Genomic DNA, 22,069 nt, shown 5'->3' with positions numbered 1-22,069 from the left:
CAGAATTTCCATTTTGGTCTGTGGAGGAGGTCTTTGGTCTTTAGAGATGGATCTGTGGAGGAGGGGTGCTAGGAAAAGGAAGAAGGGGTAATTACAAGGGAGGCAGAAACACTGGACAGAAAAGGGCAGGGGAAAATTAAAGGAAGCCCAAAGATGGGGCAGTGGAGAGTGAAAAGAGCAGCCCTCCTTTCCCCCTTGTCCACCTGTCCACCATGTTGGAAACATCCTGGTTTGTATCTGTTTCCCATTGTAAAATTCTAGCCAAAAAGAGAAGGGCCCTTCTTGAATCTTTGTGGTTACAGACACACAGTTGCAATGCCCCTTCAGAATCTCCTTTAAGGGAGTCTTTGGCCCCACGGGCACTAGTGGAGAGGTACAGAGTATGGGGGTTGCTGGTTCCTGGCTCACTCTTACTCTTCCTGTCTCTCTCTGCTAGCCTGCAGAGCGTGGGCAGCTGCGACCTCTGTATTATTAGCCGCACAGTGGCTAGCTCATGCGGCTGGAAGCAGCTAAAGCCTCAGGAGTCATTGTGTTATTCACCTGCAGCCTGATGGCTCCCCAGGTGCGATTACCTGCCAATAATTCATGCTAAACAAGACTAATTAAGTTGTCAAGATATTTTTATCTTCCCTTGGGAAGGACAGTCAATATCCTTCACTCAAATAACAAAAGAAACCCATAAAGAATAAGAGAATGAAATCGGTTTGTCAGCAGTGCTAACAACATCAAAGAATTCTATGAGAGAGAGAGAGAGAGACAGAGAGAAACAGAGAGACACAGAGAGAGAGAGACAGAGAGACAGAGAGAGAGAGAGAGGGAGGCAACACAGGCCCAGAAGGACAGAGAAAAAGGGAGACAGAGAACAAGAGTATGACAGAGAGAAAAGGTGCACTAAATATGAAGAATAAATGGTACAGACTATGCTTTTGGGGGTATTCATGGGCATTTTCGAACCCACCTGAGGTATAGATCTCTCATTCTCTACTAGCTCATGGAATTTTCTAGGCCCCTTTGGATTAGAAACTTTTTGGCAACCATACCAACAGTAGCTTGCTAGCCTGTGGGAACTAATGTAACAGACATTGCTGAGGCCCAGATGGCCGTCTGGCCAAACCAAGGGGTGTGTTGTGACAGCCTCCTTCCACTCTTCTATTTTAGGGGAAAGGAGAGGGCTGTGTGTGGACAGAAAAGATGAGAAGGAAGGAAAGGAAAGAAAATTAGAGGAAAAGAGAAAGTGAAGGGGTCTGTCAGAATGCAGAGGGCAAGAGGAGCCTTGATTGATTATAGCTGCCAGAACACTCAGATGGTCCAACATAGGCTGAATGAAGAATCCGAATCAGGATTTCCATACAAAAGCAGGTTCCCATGGACTTCTGGGGTCAAGCCTGCAGGACACCGCAAGGCAACAGCTTTAGGAAAACTTGAATAGCAGACTGCTTTATCAGGCCTGACTTCCTATCACATCTGCCATCATGATGCTCTGTGGTCCATTGCCCACACAGCAAGCTTCTCCTTACAGAGGCCTAGAGGTTTTCAAAATGGCTCCTCCATTGCCAACTAGACTGCTGATAGTTAGACACACTTCTAAATCTCTTGAGGGCTGAATTTATTTCCACGAAGAGTAGAAAACTGCCTTTCTAGAGCAACTGGAGGGTGGAAGGTGGTGAATGTTTTTCACTCAGGTGTCATGTTCCTCAAAGTTTTATATTAGACACACTAGATTTCCAATTTTTAAGTTGAGCATTACTATCTTCTCTAGAGTAGGGTAACATTACTTTTTGGAAAGTAGCTTACTGAGTCACTACCATCTTAGTATGAATTAGTAAATTGGAAACAGGATACTTTGGTTGCATTATTTTTTTTCCGGTGCTGGGGGTGGTGCTATAAATGGGAAGAAGGCAGAAGGGAGATCCATGAGCAACAGAAGAAGGGATGGAGCAAAGGGAAACAGAGGTGTAGAGAGATCTCAAGGATCAAGTCTGCTTCACCCAGCTTAGTCCCAAAAAAGCAATCTTGATTTAATCTACATTAGAACCAGCTCTGGACTCACTGACTATTGTCATAAAGACTATGTCTGGCAACACCACCAACTGAGTCTCCTACACAAACACACCTGATTGGGAGTCAGAGGCCAGGTTCTTGGCTGGCCTTGCTAATAAAAAGCTGTGAGAATGATCACATCATTTCCTGCCTCTGGCCCTCTGTGTCCTTATCTGCAACACTGGTATATCCCCAGGCTCTGCTGCACAGCAAATACTCCATGCACACATGTGGAATACGTGGAGATGGGCTTGGGCCAGAAGGTCTGCAAAGTCGTGTCCACTCTAACATTCTTGGATGAATTCATTGCTTCCACCCCTCATCATGGCTCTTGAGGGGCATCAGCCCTGACCTTCTTGTGCCCATTCTGGTGTCTTCTCTGCTATGGTTGGAGGCAGGTAAAGGCAGACCAAGACGGCCACCCATGGAGGCACTGAGGGTTGAAGGCTGGAGAGAGGGTTGAAGCGTGTGTGTGTGGCTCTCTGACTCAGTCTGGAGGGGGTGGATGTGTTGCACACTCTCTTTCTATGACTCAGGATGACTTCTTTCCCTGTCATTACAGGTCTTGAAACCAGAGCAGGAATCAAACTTGCTTTATTATTTTTATGGGAAGCCAGAAAGGGGCAATTATTTGTCCTGTGGGTCTGTGGTGGGAAGGTACTACTGGCTTCAGGAGCCAGGGCAAGGAAGATTAGGGCCAGCACCTAGAGGCCCCTGGGATGTCCTGGACACTCCCTGCAGTGGCGCCCCAACCCCCAGTCTTGTTACCATGTTCTCCCTATTGTCCCCCCTCCTCCCATTTCCTTCTCAAACTGCAAATGTCAAGTGGGCAAGGGTAGTGGGGGCTGCTTTACACTTTGCCCTTTTCTCCTGAGCCCCATTAATCAGGTACATCGGTCAGGAGTATGCAGACCGCTATCTGAGCATTCTCAGGGCAGCCTGGACTTCCTTGGTCCAGCACTGGCAGTATCAACAGGCACAGAGAAGTTAGGTTGGGCAGCTCTGTGCCAGGTCATGGTGCTGGCAATGAATTGCATGAGGGCCTGTAAGTGGCAGGGGCCCCTTGAGTTGCCCAGGCAGCCTGGCCCAGGGATTTAGCCGACAGGAAGTGCAGGAGTCAATTCTCCCATGGAAATGGATTAGAGGTCCCAGTCTTGCCACCTGTTAGCCATGTGATTTGGGGTAAGCTGTTCATCCTGTGGGAGGCTCGGATGGAGAATAAGTGGTCTGAGGAGTTAATCTGACCGTGTGCATGATGTCTTTATCACAGCCTGCCTGGCACACGCTCTTCCAAGAGAAGCCATCATCCCTCTTCCTCCTCAACTCCTCCTTTCGGACCCCACCTCACTCCTAATCAGCCAAGACCACAACTAGTACCATTGCTAATTAACTTGATTTTCCTGCTCTGGTCACTTCGGTGGACTCGTGTTTTGGCATCTAAACAAATCCTCCAGATTGTCTTCCCTCTGAGCCTCCCCAGAAGCCAGGTTTTGTTCTCCTGTCTTCCCTCCCTTATCTTGTTTCTCTCCCAGAAGGTCCCTTTAGGGTCTTCCATGTGAGCTCTGCCAAAACCAAGTGAGCCAATTCCCACAGGCCTTGGGAGCCTTATGAGAGGAGCGCTCCTCTCAAGTCTGCAAGGTGATGAAGGGAAATGAAAATACCTCAAAGTATATCAGAGAAAGCCCAGTTTCAAATTGTGCAGTGCTAGATCCCTCAGACCATCTCAACCTGCCCACCTTACCATGTGGGTTCGAGGAAGCTGAGGCCCAGACAATGAGATTAATTGCTCTAAGTTACAGGGATTAATAGTGCCAGAACTGAAAACAGAACCCAGGCTTCTTAATTCACTATTTGGGAATGCTTCTCCGTATCCACAGTGCGAGGATCCAGGTCCCTCATCATTTTCTGTTGTGGAACAGACTTTAAAAGGCAGATTGGAAAAGGAGTGTTGGACAAGGCTGTTGTCCTAGGCACCCAAGCTGATTCCAGTCTGGGCATTTAGGGAGCAGTTTTTGATGCTCTGGGGACTTCCATGAACAATCACAGGGGTTACCTCTTTGGCTTTCCCTCCGGAAAATACAATTTCAGACCCAAGAAATAACGTAGTCCCAGAGGGATGCGCTGTTGCAGTCTGCTCTCATAGGGCACACAGAGGAAGGGGCCTGAGACAGAGAACAAGGTAACTCAACAGGGAGGAAAGGGGCAATGGCTGGTGCCTGGGGAACTCAGCAGAAAGTGGAATTAGACAAAGTAGGGACTCACGATTTACCTCTAGTAACGTCTGGTGTTTGTTCACAGGCATCTTCCAGAGGGAACAGAAATTCAACCAGAGTGGCTGTGAGCACCCTCTTCATGCCAGAGGCTCCAGCTCAGTCCTTGTCTTTCCTGTGCCTTTCTCCCTCTCTTGGTGCTCTTCACCACTGTCACGGCTTTGAATAGCATCTACGTGCCATTGAATCCACGTCCTGGCCCCAGACCCTGTGCCCAACTGTCTACCTGACATCTCTACTGATGTCTACACAGAGCTCCTGCCTTTCTCATGCAGGCATGCTTCACCTGCTGTCTTTCCCAGTTGATACCGACTCCATCCTCCCACTGCTGAGGCCCAAATCCCCCAGCTGTCCTGGATGCCTCTTTCTCCCACACCCACATCCAGTCTGTCAGGAGATACTGTTCTATTTTCAAAACAGATTGAGAATCTGACCATTTTTTTTTTTTTTTACCACTTCTATTGCTACTGCTTTGTCGCCAGCTGCCATCACCTTCCACCTGGATTACTGTGTTTACCTTCTCAGCATTGTTTGGGGTTCCACTCTCAACTCCTATAGACAGTAAGGTGGTCCTTTGGAAATGTAAGTCAAATCATGGACAGCTTTTCTCAAAGGCACTAGTGTCTTCCCTTCTTGCTCAGCATAAAAGCCAAAATCTGGTCCCCTGTCCAATCCTCTGTTTCTTCTTCTCCCCTGTTCACTCTGTACCAGCCACAGGGGCAGCTCCTCCTGTTAGAAAGCTCTTCCCCCAGGTATCCGCATGGGTAGCTCTGCACCTCCTTCACATGTTTGCTTTGTTCAGACATCCCCTCCTCAGTGAAGCCCATCTTATTTAAGACAGCACCCGCCTTCACTGTTCCCCAGCACCTCTGATCCCCTAACTTGGCACAGTTTTTTCCAAAGTACTTATCATTTCATACACTGTATGATATTCTTCTTTTCTGTACTTACGGCTCTGCTCACTGTCTGATTAATATTCCTGATCCTGGAATGCCAGCTCATGAGCAACGGGCTTTGTTTTGCCCACTGATGTATCCTAGGTGCCTAAAATAGTGCCTGACACACAGAAGGTGAGACTCTAAATACAGTGAAGTGAATGAATGATGACTCCTGGGATTGGTGGAAAACTCATTTCCTGAGAGGGAAGGGCACCATGGCCTATGTAGTAAAGGCAAGGAGGAAAGAGACAGCATTCGTGGGGACATAAGTATAAATGTAGGGAGTATTTGAGGGCATTTAGGATAAATAAGGGATTTGGTGAGGGAAACAAGAGCTGATCTCTGTAGTTTTAAAAAAGTCAAAGATGATGAATGATAGGTGAAAAACCCTCATGGATTCCTCTTAGGCTAAATGTGTGGATTTAAAACTCTATGTAACTGTAAAGCACCAAATAGAACATATGACTGGGAACGGATGCTTTGTGAGGACAATATGGCTAGAAAATTCCAGGAGGGCCTAGAGCGGCACCCAGGGAAACCGCCCTGGGTGCTGTGAACTTCCTCATGCCATGGAGCGTCCAGACCCATAAGCTGCCTGTGACGTGAAGGCAGAACCACGTGGTGGAGGGACCTACCTCTGAGACTATACATCATTGCTCGTTTGTCATCCACAGCACTGGCTGCTACCTGAGATCAGGTTCCTGCCAGGACCATGCTGTGGAGGAGGCCTATGGAGGCTTGAGTTGTGGGCGGTGCTCAGTTACACGGTGCTTCCTTTCATCTGGCTGCATCTGTCCAGCATGTTCCAGAGTTTAAGCATACCCAGGAAATAGGGCCCTTGCAGTGTCTGTGGGTAGTAAGTTATACTTAGATATAACTGGTTGGAGACTAGGCCTTGCCAGCTCTTCCAGTAGGGGCTTTGGAAAAAATGTCATTTACTTGGGTGCCATCGTCTCTCCCACTCAGTGGTGCTTTACAGTTACATACAGTTTTAAAATAGATGCTCTTATTTCAGCCTCAAAACACACTGCAGTAAATATCATCATATTCCTTTGACAGATGAGGAAACGAAGTCTTTGGGCATTTTGGTAACTTCTACAGGAAGAGCTTTTGACTTCATGTCTGGCCCTCTCTTCCTGACTGACTTTGGGCTTTGGGTGATGTTACATTTATTCTCTTTGTTCAGAGCCGTTAATTGTGTGGTGTGGGTCTCTGGACACCTCCTCTTTATACACACTGTCCGTTATACACACTGTCCCCGTTTGATCCCCATACAACCCTTCAGTATGACTTTTAACAAATTCCTCAATCTGGAGGAGTGAGACGAATCTCAGTGTGGGGTGAAGGGAGGCTGGAGGAGTCAGAGGTACATCAGGACTCTCAGTTTAGAGTTCTGACACATAGTTCCTTGTTTAGAAAATGGAAAAAAACCCTGTATGGCTATTTAAAATATAAAATTAAAATATAAATTCTTGGCTCAGTCAGGAGAGTGTACAACTCTTGATTGCAAGATTGTGAGTTCGAGCCCCACGTGGGGTGTAGAGATTACTTAAATAAATAAAAAAGATGACTTAAAAATTACACAATGTAAGAGCTGAATAAATCCTGGCTAGTGGGACTACACATGAGGGGGTTATGTGAGATATGTGTGTTTGTTCAAGGCATCTTGGAGTGAAGAGTTAGGAGCTCTGGCCCAGGGCACAGTGAACTGGCTACACCAAGAGACTAAGATCCAGCTGTGTGGCTCTGAATGGTGCTTAAGTCTCTCTGTCAGCATCATTACAGTCAGCAAACTGGGGCAATAATTCTTGCCTGTGAAGTTCACAGGGCACTTATGAATTACCTGAGATAAATGCACAGGTGAATCGTAAGTAGAAAATCATCATATAAATGTAAGGGTCTGCACGATGATTTCATGCTCCTTTCTTGCCTTGCACACTCCTTCTGTATCCCCAACGTAGCCACTTTTTCTGTAGAAATTTTATGCCCTAGCAAACGTTTTTTGCTTTGTTTTTCATTTAAAAACACTAATAGTTTGGGAAAAAATGGCAGGTTGAGTGATATAGGCCTTGCCAATAGTGAGAACTAAAAGGTACCCCCCCTGGGGCTGCAATGAGTCCTCCTGGCATCCGGGGGAGCTCTCAGTCCCTTGGCATAGATCTTATGGAGCTGCACTACTGTGTCAAAGACAAAACCCTCTGAAGGCAGGGCTGCTCTCTCTTCCCTATTTCTCTCCCTGCATGTTCCGTCAGTTGAGAGCACTGTATGGCATAGGCTTCAAGCACAAAGGTGCTGGCCTTTAGACATGCATGGGTGACTCATTGACCTGAATAGTACCTGAGATATAATTTAGAGCTCGTGTAGCCTGAAAGGCCTGAAGTGTGTTCAGGAGTGGTGAGGGTGGTTGTGGGAGGTGTTGAGGGGAGGGGAGGCACAGATCATGAGTAGGAAGATGGATTTTTTTTTTAATGATCTGACAATTTCATGGAGAAGCCTAGGGAGAATATGTACACACACACACACACACACACACACATGCACACACACACACACATCATGAGACAAAGACGACGCAGGGGGATTTCGGAAACAGAGGGACCATCGAATCTGTAGCTATGGGGTAAGCAGGGAGGTTGTAAGAGGTTGATGGGAGGGGGATGTAGGGAAAGCATTAACACGCTCCTCCCAATATCCATCTGCTGGAAGGGGAGCAGATGGGCTTCTAGTCAGGGGAATCAGGCAGGTATGATAACATGTCAGTTCAACTGATTGGGAGCAAAATATGGAGTAGAGCGGTAAGGATGGAGAAGGGAGATGGTGGCAATTGGTAGGGTACTTTCAAACATCTTAGATCAAAACTCTACAGCGTCTGCTCCGTGCTGTTATTCAATGGTTCGGTGCATCAAAGGTTTGTGCAAACATTACCAAGTCTTTTAATTAAGGAAAAATAAAAACAACAGAAAAATTAAACGACACATGTTAAAGACTAACCGCAAGAGGGCTTGCCTATAGGTAAAGAGAGAAGGTTTCAACATGCCAGGTAACAAAAAGACATGTGCAGGAACTGGAAGGAACTGTATAGGAGGAGGCAACTCAGGAGAAGGTGGCAGGAGGCCTGGGGGGTGGGCAGGGGCTGGGGTTCTGTCTGAGGCCAGGGAGCCAGGGGCTGGGTTGTGAGGGGGTCGGGAGTGGGAGAGAACCAGGTAAGTGCAAGAGTCAGTGCTCGGGGCAGATTCATGTGGGAGTGAGACGCTCATCCAGAGTCCCCTTCCACAGCCGAGGAAGGAGGAAGGAAAGGCTGTGGAAGGAAGGCCCCTGGGAAGAGCTCCCGGTGGATCACCCAACTGCCTGGCTCTATTGCCACTCCAGAGAAGAGGGATCTGAGCAGGAGTCCCAGCATGGCCGCCATGGCCAGTTCGCCTCTTTTCCCCCAAAGGAGCCTGGGGGGCTGGGCTGCCTGCAGGGGCTGCTGACGTTAAAATGGCAATGGAGCCCTTCCTTGCAGTCTGACTGTAATGGGCTGGTCCCTGGGCTGACAAGGCAGGCTAAGTCCAAGCCTTAACTTTGGTGGTCCACCTTGAGGGAGCTCCTTTCCAAGGTGCCATGGGAGTGGAAGGTGAGACAGGGTAAGGCAGCAGTCTGGAGGTGAAGGCGGGGGTGAGGAGAGGCTTGGGTCCCTGCCCCAGCAGTGGCCCAGAAGTGGTAAATACCCCTTTGTTCTGGCACTCTCTGGTTCCCATAGCTGCATCCTCCTATACAGTGTGAGTCATGCCAGGCTGATTGTAAACGGAAAGAGAAAAGATGCAGCAATCAAAAAAGGAAAGGGGAGATCTAACTCGTTCCAAAAGTTAAAAAAAGCAAAAAACAACAAAAAAAATCAAAATAAAGCAACAGGAAACAAATTCTTTAAACGAACAAATAAAATAAACAAAATGAAAAAATAAGGAGGTGGGGAGGAGAAAATAAAATGAATTAAAAAAATGAACCGGGGAACGACAAATGAGTGTTAGAACAGGCACGGACAGTCAGGTACAGACGCCATGTACTTACGTTTACCTCGGTGATTGCTATATCAACAATGCTACCCACAACAATCAAGGCGTCAAATGTATTCCATGCATCACAGAAATAGTGCTGCATGGGGCAGAGAAGCCGAGGAAAGAGAGAGAAAGAAGAGAAGAAAAAAAAAAAAAACCAACAACAAAGGAGAAAAACAAAACAAAAAAGAAGAGGAAAAAATGAAAAAAAAAAAGCATGAAAGAAAGGAGAGAAGAGAAAAAAAAATGAGAAAAGAAAGAGGTTACGTGGGCATATTAAATACTCTCTTACCACTCTACAGTTCTGGCGGCTCAAACCTGGGCAACCTGGTTCTCACAGGGCGGAGAGGGCTGACAAAAGCTGGGTTAGTTCAAAGGTTCCGCTGGGCTGGGGCCACCCTGGGAGGGGGGCCGGGCAGCCCCCTGTGCCTGCCCCTCCGCTCAGCTCCGGGCTCCTGGGCCCGGCACAGCGGGGCGGAGCTGGGACAAGCAGAAAAAAAGGAGGAGAAGCTCCCACTTTTTTTCCCCCACAGACGACGGCAGGTTCAATAAAAAGCATGACTGGAGGGGGGTAAAAACAGGAAATTAAAAAACCAAACAAATAAAAGGAGGTAAAGAGAAAGAAAGAGAGACAGAAAGGGAAACAGAGGAGGCAGAGGAGGAAGGTGGAGGCTTCCTGGGGAGGGCAGAGTCATACTCACATTAGTTTCACTGAGAATGACGTCAATTATGCTGCCAATTACGATGAGGAAGTCAAAAACATTCCAGGGATCACTAAAGTAACCCTACATAAGGGAGGGGCAGGCAGGATGGGGATTAAAAAGGAATATTAGACAGACAAGAACAGAGCAACATCACCATCAGAATCACCGTCCGGGTACCTGAGTGTTGCTGCTGGAGTTGTGAGTGCCCTTGACTGTGGCCAGGAGCCCAAGAGGGAAGCAGGTGGCTGGGAGGCGGCTGGTCCAACCTTCCTGCCCCACCCTCCCATGGTCACATGGCCCCCCTTCCTCCAGGTCTGTCCCACATCACCACCCTCCTGCACAAAGGCTCTTTCTGCTTCCCACGGGGGGCAGAAATGGACATGGAGACAGGCAGTGGGAGTCACAATGGTGCAGGGACATGGTTGGACTCTCTTCTCAGTCCCCACTCAGCATCTCCTATGCCCCCAGTTTTCCTCCATCAGAAGGGCTTGTCTGCAGGCAGGGAGGGACACAGGTGGAGGCAGGAGGGACATAGGTGTGTGGTCCCCTTGAGATGAGTGGACTGTGGTCCTGTGGATGATTTGGGAATTCCAAAGGCCCTGAAAACCACAGCAGTGTGGTCCAGAAGGGTGGCCATGTTCCTCTGGGCTCAGCAGTGACTCATGTAAAGCTTGGCAATAATGAGAGGACTGCATCATGAAAACAATACCTCTAATAAGCTGGACTCTATGAAGCTAGAATCAGGGTCACCCCTGTTCCAGCACTGGACATGCCCTGGTGTTTCCAGGGACAGCTCTGTTCTGGCACAGGTTTTAGTAACTGAAAGGAGACAGAGTCCAGGTCAGTCTTCTAGTTCAGTAATGTCAGATAGGGCCCTAAACAGTGCTTTCAAGGGTATCTCCTATGTACCTCCCCCAGCTTCCTCTCCTAATACTATCAGTTTGATATAGGGTCCTGTTGAAATGCAAATGTCACCCAAAGTGAATGAAATTATCAAAGCCTGAGAACTGGATTGATAGGGGTGGTCTGGGCAGAGGGAATGGGGACGCAGGCTTCGCAGGAAGGGACTGGAGGCAGTGGTGCCATGGAAGGGAGATTATGGCACAGAGTGGGAGGGCTAGTGTCCAGACTTCACCACTTCACCCTGTGTGCATGGATTTCATTGGTGTTCCACCATATTTGGATAAGGGAAGAAATGGTTTTGAGGACTATTTTGAGGTTTTGGATGATGAGTCAACCCAAGGATAGGCTGTCCCAGATGTCCTAGAGGAGTCTAGGGGTCCTGGGAGGGTGGACTCTTCACAGAGTGGACAGGTGTCTTGGGTCTGGACCACCTGCCTCTCTGAGAGGTGCAGGAGTCTAGAAAGTACTGCTCTGTGGCCACATGGGGGTCTATGTGCACAGTTCAGGCAACCCCAGGAACAGGACAGTCATATTCCCCAGGGGTGGAAAGGAAAGGACCTAGTACTAAAGATATTTATCTTCTTTAAAAAAGGACATTATATTTGCTTCTTCAGTTTCTCAAAGAATGTTCTGCAAAGGAGACAAGACAGGGCTGCACCACATTTGTTCAGCATTTTCCTATTCTCTGAGCCACTAGTTGGAGCCTCCAAGAGATGGGATTCTAGAGGCTGGGGAGTGAGTATGAAAGTATTAGGGGTCCTCTGAGAGTTTCCCAGATCTCTTTCCCCAGTTCTCTTGAAGACTGCCAACTCTCCCTTTTGATATTTTACTCGTAAGAGCCAAGAGTCTGTTCTTCCATCGTCCTGGCTCTATCCAGCTCCCTTAACTTCCCCACTTCCCAGCCATGCCCTCTTTCCAGAGGGATCACAAGACATGCTGTCCTAGGGCTGTTATTCTTAGTGTGGGAGGTCAGGTCACAGGGAAAGGGGCCTCTTGGTTCCCAGGCATTTCTGCCAAAAGAAAACAGAAACGCCAGCGCGGAGACTTTGGACAGCTAGACTAGAGAAGTAGAGGTTGGCCAGGGCGTGGGTTAGGTGAGGGTCAGCTGGAAATCATGGCTTTCTTGTTGGTTTCCCAGAATAGTTTCTGAATATACTAGAGCCTTTGAGGCAGAAGGAGACTGTTCTCTCCCATTTAAGTCACATGTTATGAGCAGGAAATAACCAATTCCCTCCCAGGTTCTTAGATAGAATTCACAGGGCAAAGGGAGAAGACAGATTTTGAAAGAAGGGAGGTAAAGAGTGAAGACTCCAAATGAACTATAAATATGCATGTGTTTTAGAATTTGGAAAACACTGGGAGAGTCTCTCTAGATGGGAATACCATCTTTTTGGGGAGAACTATTTCAGAAGGGAAGGAGAGGTAGGGTTGAGGAAAAAAGGAGAGAAACAGGAACGAGAGCAGAGTCCAGGAATGTTCAGCATCTAGCCTAGAAAAGGTAGTAACAAAACATTATTTGGGCAAGAGGAGAGAGAGGAAGCAGGAGGGCTCAGCGTTCAGGAAAGGAAGAGGAGTTGGAGCCTTCTCGTTCACCAGAGACCTGAAACAAAATGGGTCAGCCAGCCTGGTCTGCAATGCCTCTGAGAGAGGTGAAAAGGGAAGGAAAGCAGAGAGTAGGGCAAAGGCCAGAATAAACACACAGGTTAGTCAGCTGGTGAGCACCAGGGGATGGGTTGACACTTAAAGGGATCCTGCCAACCTCCAGTTGGGCATCACTCATCACTCTTTCTCTAGGATTTCTTTGTGTGCATTCAGATGGAGGGCAAACACATTCTGGCCCATTCCTCCTTGACCACGGTCCTCTCCCAACCTTCCATGGCCAGCTTCCACTGGCTGGGCCCTCTCAAGATGAACACCTCACGCCTCACCCCTGCCCTCACCAGGCTGTGTTACTGAGGCTTTTCATTGACTCCTCTGTCTCTGGCAAGATACCTGGTGGGCCCACATCAGGGCCTCTACTGGCTGCAGAGACCAACCAGTTGCTTTATTGCCAAGGGCTACCATGGACTCTGCCCGAGGAGATTTACACACAGCTAGAATGCAGGGGTGAGGGAGCATGTCTGGGGGTGGGGTGGGTGGCAGGATCCCTTTAAGAGGCAGATTTTCACCCTGACTCGTCCATCCACCCACCTTCCCACTGTTCTGGCCCACAAGCCCGTCAAGTCTCCAAGCTGGACCATGAAGATGGTTTCAGATCCAGCTCTCAGTTCTCCGTTTCCTCGGCCCGCCTCCTCCCCCACCCTCCCCAGTCCTTCCTCCCACCTGTTCCAAACTCATCCCCAGAAACAAGGTGATCTTCTCCATTTAGATGCCTGCCAAACCCCTATGTGGGCAGGGCCTGGAGGAATATTTTTCCCCCTGCACTCTCTGGAGTATAAGAGCTTAGTATTCTCTCTCTCTCTCTCTCTCTCTCTCTCTCTCTCGCTTGCGCGCGCGCGCGCACACACACACACACACACACACACACACACACACACACACAAAACCTGTCTTGCCCACCTCCTCATTTGCTGGAAACCACAGGTAATACAGATTTTGTGGGTGTAATGGAAGAAGGAGAGTGGGAAAAATCATAGACTTTTTCTATTATGAAATCAGTTTAACCTGGAGCCAGGCTATACCTGTGACTCCTTCCTTCCCTGGTTGATGAGGTCCCAAATAATAGGGGAGAAGGCAAGGTTAGGGAGAGGGTTTTCCTTGCTCTCCTTGAAATGGCAAACCAAACCTCTTAATGTCCAACTCCTCAGAGACAAGCAGGGCTGATCACCCAGAAAGGACGGTGTTTGGGGGGATAGAAGGCTTTCCCTTGGCATCCTTAAATCCTGCAGATGTAGTGGGTTTTCCCCTTTCAAATCCCAGCCTCTGCGTTTGGAAGTTGGGCCTCTCCTCTGGCCTTCCCGGGGCTGGTCTCATGTGCATCCACTCAGGCTGCCAAGTGGCCACCCCTGTGATGTTGCTTATACCCTCAGTGTGACCTGTTCTGCCAAGTGCTGCTGCACCCCCGTTCACTGGCTGAGGTGGGCTAACAACATGTAAACCAAACATACTAGCATTAGCAAATCATTATTGGAAAGGAAAAATTGCTGCAAAACATCACATTATGCATTATGAGTGCACAAGAATCATGGATTTCCTTCTGTTTTGGGTGATCTGTGCCCTGATTCACCTCCATCATTGAAGCTTCTAAGTCGAAAGAGAGCATGGTCTCTGGAGGTAGGCTGCTGGTTCAAACTCTACTTCTGGCACTTTACTAGCTGGGTTATCTTGAGCAAATAACTTCACCTCTCTGCACCTCAGTTTCCCCATGTGTACAATGGGAAAACTATAGGGTTATCGTGGGGATTAGGTGAGAAAATGCATGTAAAGCACTTAGACCTGTGCCTGGCCTGAAGTAAGCTCTAAACGAGCATGGGTGACTGTCAGGATTAACTCAAACTCATCTACTTCTCCTCGTTAAGCAGGATTCACAAGTTCACTTTTGGGGTTGGGACTGAGTAGAAGGGAAGGCAAAACCCAGGTGTGTGGAAGAATGCGGGAAGAAGTCGAAGGTTCTAGGATCGTGAGCTTACCTTTCGCCTGCATCTAGGGCCTTTTCTGTCCACCTTGAGTCCCAAGTGAGTAGTGTGACTGTCTTTTGAGAATCTTGAAAGAAATATGGCCGGTACCATTTGAAGACTGATGATAGTTTGCAAGTTCTCATGGCTCAATTTTGTTCGACTCAAGGTCATGTATACAATTAACTGCCAGGTTCTTAGAAACCACTATCGGTATTGGGGGAGACCTAGGCCCTTGTTCTTCTGCCTAGAGGGCTGAGAGGAGAAGATGGGCTGCCATGTGTTTTCTGCCTCTGATCCCAGATAGCAGGACTGCTGCAGAGGTTATAGGCACGTGCCTTTGAATTCTAGATTCTTAGCTCCTTCCCTGCCCAGAGCTGAGGTCTCCTCTGTGACCCCAGAGGCAATAAAAGCTTTAAAACAGGTTGGTGGTGAGAAGGTATCACAAGAAACTCTGGGATTATGCTGCATGTTCTTAGGGATTTTGAGGTAAGGGTTATTTTGGTGCCATCATTTCTTTTTTCCCCTCCTCTCTATTCCCGCCTGCGCATCTTCGGAATCTACTTCTAATGGTGAAGCAAAAGAACACAAAGGAGGTGATGAGAAAAATTTCCCAGCCTCGATGCAGAAGCTGACCTGGACTTTCAGGCTGTCTGGGGGTGCTGACTTCCAGGGACACCGGAGCCCCAGAGAGCGTTGCCAGGCACAATGTCCGTGTGGGAGACCTGAGCTGAGCTGAGCAGTGGAGGTGCTGGAATGGAGACAGAGAAAGGCCAGGGAAGGAAGATGTCAGAGGGAGGGAAAACCCAGCTGGCAGGAGGCGGAGATGAAGCAAAGGAACTGCAGGAATCAGGTGAGAAGCAGAAGGTGAGAAGGACACGGATAGGAAAGGTCACAAAAGGTAGATGGAAGAGGCAGAGGGAGGGACGTGAAGAGGTGTGAGAGAGGAAAAGCCACACAGATAGTGGGAAGTGGAGAGAAGGAGAGAGGAAAGGAAGAAGGAGTGAGTGGAGGGGGGTGTGAGAGGCAGCACAGCCCCCAGAGGCGGGCGGGGTCTCTGGCAGCTCTGCATCTCAGGGGCAAGCCGGGAGTCCACACAAAGTTGGAGGAGGGGTCAGGCCACCTGCTGGAGGCAGGGCCTAAAATGGAAGGGAGAGGCCAACCATGGTTCCCAGGAACCATCCTCCCCGAGGAGAAGGGGTCCCTGAAAGAGAACATGAGCCCCTGCTTCAGTGAGCAAGCATTCAAGAGAAGGCACACGAGGCCGGAAGCTGAGCCGAGGCGCTGCTGTGGTGGGGGGAGGTGCCCAGTTCCTTAGCAGCACTGGTCTCTCCTGGGTTTTGGGTCATGGGACTGGGGCACGGGGGAGGGCAAATGAGCCAGGGAGACGCACTGAATGCGGCTGGCAGCACAGTGGCTGTGGGAAGAGTGGATCTCATGGAATATCAGGGAACACAATGGTAACTGACACCAAGCAGAGATAATATGAATTGTATTGCGTTAGGATGTCATTTAGACATAACAGTAATCATGGAGATTAGTGGCGTCTAATGGTGAAGTGGTAACTGGAGCACGCAGCTGCTCCAGGGCCCCAGCAGCCTGGGAGGCAGTGAGGATTCTGCCTTCCTCTGTCAGCTCCTACCCTGTGACGTGTTCATTCAGAGGCTCCTGGAGGCTCACACTGCACGTATAGCTGGGGACAGCAGACACAAAGGGCAGGTGCAGGCAGGGGGCTGGGGTTAGGCACTGGGTCCTTGGCCCTGGGGAGAGGAGGCCCCAGCTGGGTGGTGATGACGGGGCTGCCCTTGACGTTGTTGGAGGAATGCATACTCTGAACTGGATGTCTCCAATATTTTTAAATTAAGTTTTTTCCTCCCCAGGAATGTTTCAAAGGCCTTCTTTCATTTATTTACCTTAGGAGTACATAATGAGCACTTACTAGATGCCTGGGACTACGCAAGATTGAATAGATCTGACACTTGCACCCTTTCCCCCTGAGGACAGATGAAAACTGGGGGTTATTGACTAAGTTCCTTTTGGGGACCTCAGAAAGTTCTTTCTGTGCCTCAGCAGGCACCCGGGTCGGCTGCAGGGTCCCAGGGGCTGCTTCCTGCTACCATGGAGCTGCTTTCTGCCCAGGTCTCCTCCAGGACCAGGTGCTGGATGGACATGTCCCTGTGGCAGGGACACCCTGGGCAGACATGTTGCAATATACGCAGGCAACCTGCAGTTCAAAGAAACACCACGGACACTCTCTGAAGGACAAGGGAAGGCAGAGAACAGGCAGCGTTGGGAGCGGGTGAACGAGGAGGCTGAACTTGGACCTGTGACAGGCCTCCCTGTTCTGCCTGCCTTGAGTCCTCTTTCTTCCAGCCCAGCAGGGAAGGCCCTCCAAGCCCAGATCTGACAGGCCCCCTCCGTGCCCTTCCTGGCCTAATGGGCTCACCCCTCCTTGGTGAAGGGGCAGGGGTGACCCAAGGGCAATTGTGAGAGGCAGCACCCGCACCTCACTTTAGTGACCGAAATGTGAACCAAATGAGCTCCTGCCCTGTTTCCAGAGATGCACCTTGAGCCGCGCAGGCAGGTTCCCATAGCCTCTGCCTCCTTCTCTGTGAAACAGGAGCAATCCCTGTGCAGCCCTCGGAGGCTCTGTGAGGACAGCCTGAGCTCACACGGGACGTGTTCAGCGCCCACTGGTTGCTGTGTTGCTGCGAAGGCTCCTGTCCTGCTGCGGTCTGAGCAGTCTTGGGGTGGCCTTGCGCGTGGCCTTCCTGCAGTGGCCGGGAGCACCAGCAGAGCCTCAGGTCTGGTGGGGCAGGTCTGGGGATCCCTCATCCCCTCCCAGACTCAGGGTGTTCTGGTTTTTTCTCAGTGGCAGGGCTGGGGAAGGGAACCACGGTGTACTTTCCACCGGGCTTCTTTACACAGTGTGAATGATTTCCTACATTAAATAATTAAATGTAATAGCTAATACCACCCTTCCCACACAAAGGCTTTATGCAAGTCATATAATTATTTTTTATCATTCATAGTGACTTTTAAGCTCTCAAGCGCCAGGCAGGAAAGAAACCTGTCACAATGTTGCAACAATATGCAAATCCCCAGGTACAAGAGCCGCGGGTGGGGAGGCCCCTCCCTGACAAAGCCCATTTGTGGCTGTCTGTGTGTACTGTTTGGCTTCAGGTACCCCGTGGACATCCCACAAATAAATAATAATCAGGGTAATGCCAACTCATCAATCAGGCTGCTAAGAAACAGGCAGGAGCTATGCCCCACGCAGCGGGTGCCTCTTTACTCTGCTGAAGTCTGCGGCCAGCGGGTGGGGCCAGGCTGGGGGAGCTGTTAAATGCCCTCCCCTTTGCTGCCTCCTTCCTTCTCTTTCCCTTTCTCCTCCTTTGAATGAGACATACGTATATGGGGAGTTTCTGGATTGAGGGGTTCCCCCACTGGTGGGAGACACTGGTTTCTTGATAATTTGGATAAACAGGTTTCAATTATTTTGAGAATTAAATAAGAGGCTGAATGAAGTCCTACCTTAGCCTAAGGCAGTGGTTCTTACTATGGGGTGTGCACTACTCTCTAGAGGGTGTTTGGGAATCTGTGGGGGCACCACTAAGATTTAGGGGGCAAAATTTACTAATAGGAGGGTGGGCTAAGGATGCTAAATGTCCTGCTATGCATGGGACAGTTCTGCCTAATGAACTGTGGTGTGTCCTGTATGACTTTTGAGAGACACTGTAGGGTGCCACATGCAAATAAGGCTTGTCAGTTATAACTGAAGTTTTTATTCTAAGGTCTCATAACTGCTCTTTCACTGACCTCTACTTTTTGAGTGGAATGAATTCTACTAAATACAGACTTTTCCCATTACATTAAAATTCAGGGATTTAATATATATGTTTATATATATGCATGTAATATAAAATTTACATATATAAATATTAATTACATTTAATATATAAATACTATATTATGTGTATAGATGTGAATTTTGTATACATAAAGATTTATGTTTCTGATTTTCTTTTTTTGAAGTTTTTAGAAGCAATTATTTTTAGTATATGTTTTTTTAAAATAGTTTATTGTCAAGTTGGTTTCCATATGATACCCAGTGCTCATCCCAACAATGCCCTCCTCTGATTTTCCTTTTTTTAAAATAATTTTTTAGTGTTTATTTATTTTTGAGAGACAAAGATAGAGCATGAGTGGGGGAGGGTCAGAGAGACAGGAAGACACAGAATCCAAAGCAGGCTCCAGGCTCTGAGCTATCAGCACAGAGCCCAATACGGGGCTCAAACCCACGAACTGTGAGACTGTGACCTGAGCCAAAGTCGGACGCTTAACCGACTGAGCCACTCAGGTGCCCCTCCTCTGATTTTCTTTAAGGAGAATTAAGGAAGTATCACAAAGTATTTGTTACAGAAAGACAGCTTTGGTTCAAAAAGGACAGAAGATAGCAGCCTGAAAGGATGTCTAAGTCACTATACAACTTTTAAAAGGAAATATTGCTTACTCTTGGGGCTTTTAAAGTTGAATTTTCCAGGGTGGTGAGAGAATAGAAAGTCATTCAGTACAAGAGCCTTTCATACTTCTATATCTACACTGAACCTTGGCCATTAACCAGCCACTGAGGATGCCGAGTCTCAGGGTTTACCCATAGCGTTCCTCAGATGAGCATTACCCAAGTGCTTTCACAGGACACACAGGGGAGGTCTCCCTTGGGTGGAACTGTTCCTTGCACTGCAGGACATCCAGCATCCTCGGCCCCACCCACTCAACCCTCAATGGGTTTGCCTCCTTAGATCAGTGTGGGGCCCCAGCAGATTCCCCAAAGTGTGTTCTGTGGAACACTAGTTCTGGGAGATGTTAATTGGCATATCAAAAAACCCGCCAATGAAACAAAACAAACCAAAAAACAAGGCTGTGAGTGTTGATTCCCCCTTTCCTTGGGGTCTTAACCTGGGGCAATCTTGGATCACATCCTGATCAAAGGCTCTGAGTCCCACATGGAAGAAACCTGTCTCATTACACTGAAGGCAGGAGTTTGCTAGTTCAGGTGGTGATGTTAGGTCCTGCTGAATGCCACTCCAGATGGCAGCTCTGTAGGCATTAGAAGTCACTCCCTTGGCTTTCCATCTCTGCTTCCCTCTCTAGCAAGTTCTTGGGGGTGACCTGGGGAAGGTGAGAATTGAAGGAGGTTTCCTCATAGGGTGTTAGAACTGTCATTAAGGGGTTGGAATAATTTCTGTGAGGAAGGATACAGGGTTACTCAGTTTTCCCAGGGCATGCTGTCTGTGGAGGCTAGTTTGGTTTGCTGTTATGCAGGTGATAGTTCCAGAGCTCAGATAGGTTCGAGGTGCTACTGTGTTAGCATCTGGAGTGATATAAAGGTGGTAACAGGTAGTCCTCCTAAGATTATCCTGACCTTCCTTGATTCCTCGTCCTCACCTTCATACCTTCTTCACTATTGGGCAATGTCACAAACTCTGCCTACTGTTCTCTGTCCCCCACTGCTGTCACCTATGTTTCCAGGATCAGACTCCTGCTTCCCTCTTGCCACATACCAGTGCATTCTTTTAAGCAGTCAGCATGCTGACTCAAAGACATGAATCCAATTATGTAATTCCCGTTAAGGCCCTGCTGCATGAGGTTTATGAGGGCAGTCAGGGTAAATCCACACCCCTTACAGATCTCGAAGGGTCTGTATCCTCTGACCTTTTCTCTTACTCACTGCTCTCAGTTCCCAAAACAAGCTGAGCTTGTCCCTGCCTCAGGACCTTTGCTCTCACCTCTCCCTCGAATGCTCTTCTGGAGTCTTTTCAACCTCAGGGCCTCAATTTAATGGCCCTTCCTGACAACCTTATCTCAAACAGGTGTCTCTTGCCTCAGTGGTGCTCACCCTATGGTGGCCTACTTGCCCAGCACAGCACTTGACCTACTCCTTAACCTCTTTGTCTCTGTACTATGCTGTGAGCCCTGTGAGATAGTACCATGTCTCAACATCATCACTGAGGTGCTCAATAACTGCTTATAGAGAGAAAAGATGGAGAAAGCAGTGCTAGTAAGTAGAAATGACAGAGGGGCACATTTCAGTTCAATATAAAGAAGGATTCCCAACAGAGCTGCCCATAGAAATAGGGGGTCCCTTATGGTAGAAAGGAGGAATGTGTAGAGATTTCTGCACTGATGGAAGATGGGTGATCTTAATGGTGTTTTCTGATATTATGATTCAGATTCTCTTTTCGTTGTTCTTCAGTTTCATAATTTCCATCATGCATACATGCATTAAATTTTCACTGAATGCCTCTCATGGGACACAGAATTGCATATGAAACAGTTCCTGCCTTCCAGGAATTGGGCAATCTAATTTTTGTCTCCACATCTTGAAAGTCTTCCCATTTCAAGTGCATGTGTGTGTGCATGTGTGAGTGCACACACATTAATATGTAGGCTATTAGGCATCGTCACCTATCAGGCGACTGTTCTCTCTCCTCAAAGTACCTGTCACTTCAGATTTGGAAGGGAAATCCAAAAGGTCCAGATAAATCCAGGGAAAAACAGGGGCCAAGAATAGAATGGGGCAATGAAGGATAAAGGGAGAGAAGGGGCCTCAGGAGAGGACATGGGAACGGAGTGACTATATCAGTTTACATAGACTTGTTACTTGAGAATGTCTTGCTTTCATTTTGTCTCCGATTTGCTTATAAGGAAGAACATGAACATTTGCTGAGAACTCACTAGGTGCAGAGCAACATCTCAGCGTGTTCATGTTTGTTGTTTCAATGAGGGTGTAGTGGATAGAGCTTGGCTTTTGCGTCACCTAAATATGTATTAAAATCTCCCAAACAACAACAATAAAAACTAGCTCTGCCATCTTGGACATATTACTTAGCTTTTCTCTGACCTTCAGTTTCCTAAATACCATCATACTAGTCTCACAGATTGCTTGGGATAGTGAATGGAGAATATCTAATGCAATGTTCTTCAGACACTTAATATATATACTTCCTTCCCTCCTTGTTCCTGAATGCTACTTAATTTAACATATTGGAATTGATACACAATGGGTTCATGTGTTTATTCACTGCTTCTTAAGTCGGAACAGGAGTGCCAGGGTGGATAGGTTTTCCAGGGATGAATGAGATAGTGAAATGGGGACTCTGCAAGACTCAAGAGTGAGCCAAAGTCAGGGAGGTCTATTCTTAAAAAGGTGAAGTGAGCAAGGCTGTGCTCACCACCCTTCCTGGAACGAAGCACACTGCCTGCTATGTCAGTGTTCAATACAGTATTTGTTGAGTTGTTGGTGAAGTTTAGCCTATTGGGAAACCTGGTCTGAAGTCTAACGGATTGGGAGAAAGAGTAGCTGGTGCCCCAGGGATCACCAGGGACACACCTTATATTCAGCCCACAGTAACAAGACTAATTCCAGACCACACTCTCCCCACCTTCCTTCGGGTCTTCCTTAGCTCAGGAACCTGGTGGGACAGGAACCACTGGGAAGGAGACCCAGCACTTGCAGCTGACAAGGACTAGGGAAGTCCAGGGATGACTGTAAGAACTGGC

General features: G+C 48.2%; 1 protein-coding gene across 1 annotated transcript in view; it reads right to left on the bottom strand.

Annotated features, from left to right (window-relative positions):
• CACNA1C (calcium voltage-gated channel subunit alpha1 C) overlaps positions 1 to 22,069 on the bottom strand; it is a 205,855-nt gene that overhangs the window by 50,439 nt on the left and 133,347 nt on the right. Inside the window, exons 27-28 of the mRNA XM_039250015.1 lie at positions 9,987 to 10,070; positions 9,299 to 9,382 (exon numbers count right to left, since the gene is read on the bottom strand). Coding sequence (XP_039105946.1) covers positions 9,299 to 9,382; positions 9,987 to 10,070 — 168 coding nt within the window. The remainder of the gene's footprint in view (positions 1 to 9,298; positions 9,383 to 9,986; positions 10,071 to 22,069) is intronic.

This window comes from Hyaena hyaena, unplaced genomic scaffold (genome assembly GCF_003009895.1).
Source record: "Hyaena hyaena isolate Hyena2069 unplaced genomic scaffold, ASM300989v1 scaffold_368, whole genome shotgun sequence".
Taxonomy (NCBI): domain Eukaryota; kingdom Metazoa; phylum Chordata; class Mammalia; order Carnivora; family Hyaenidae; genus Hyaena; species Hyaena hyaena.
This window is presented reverse-complemented; position numbering and strand designations above follow the sequence as displayed.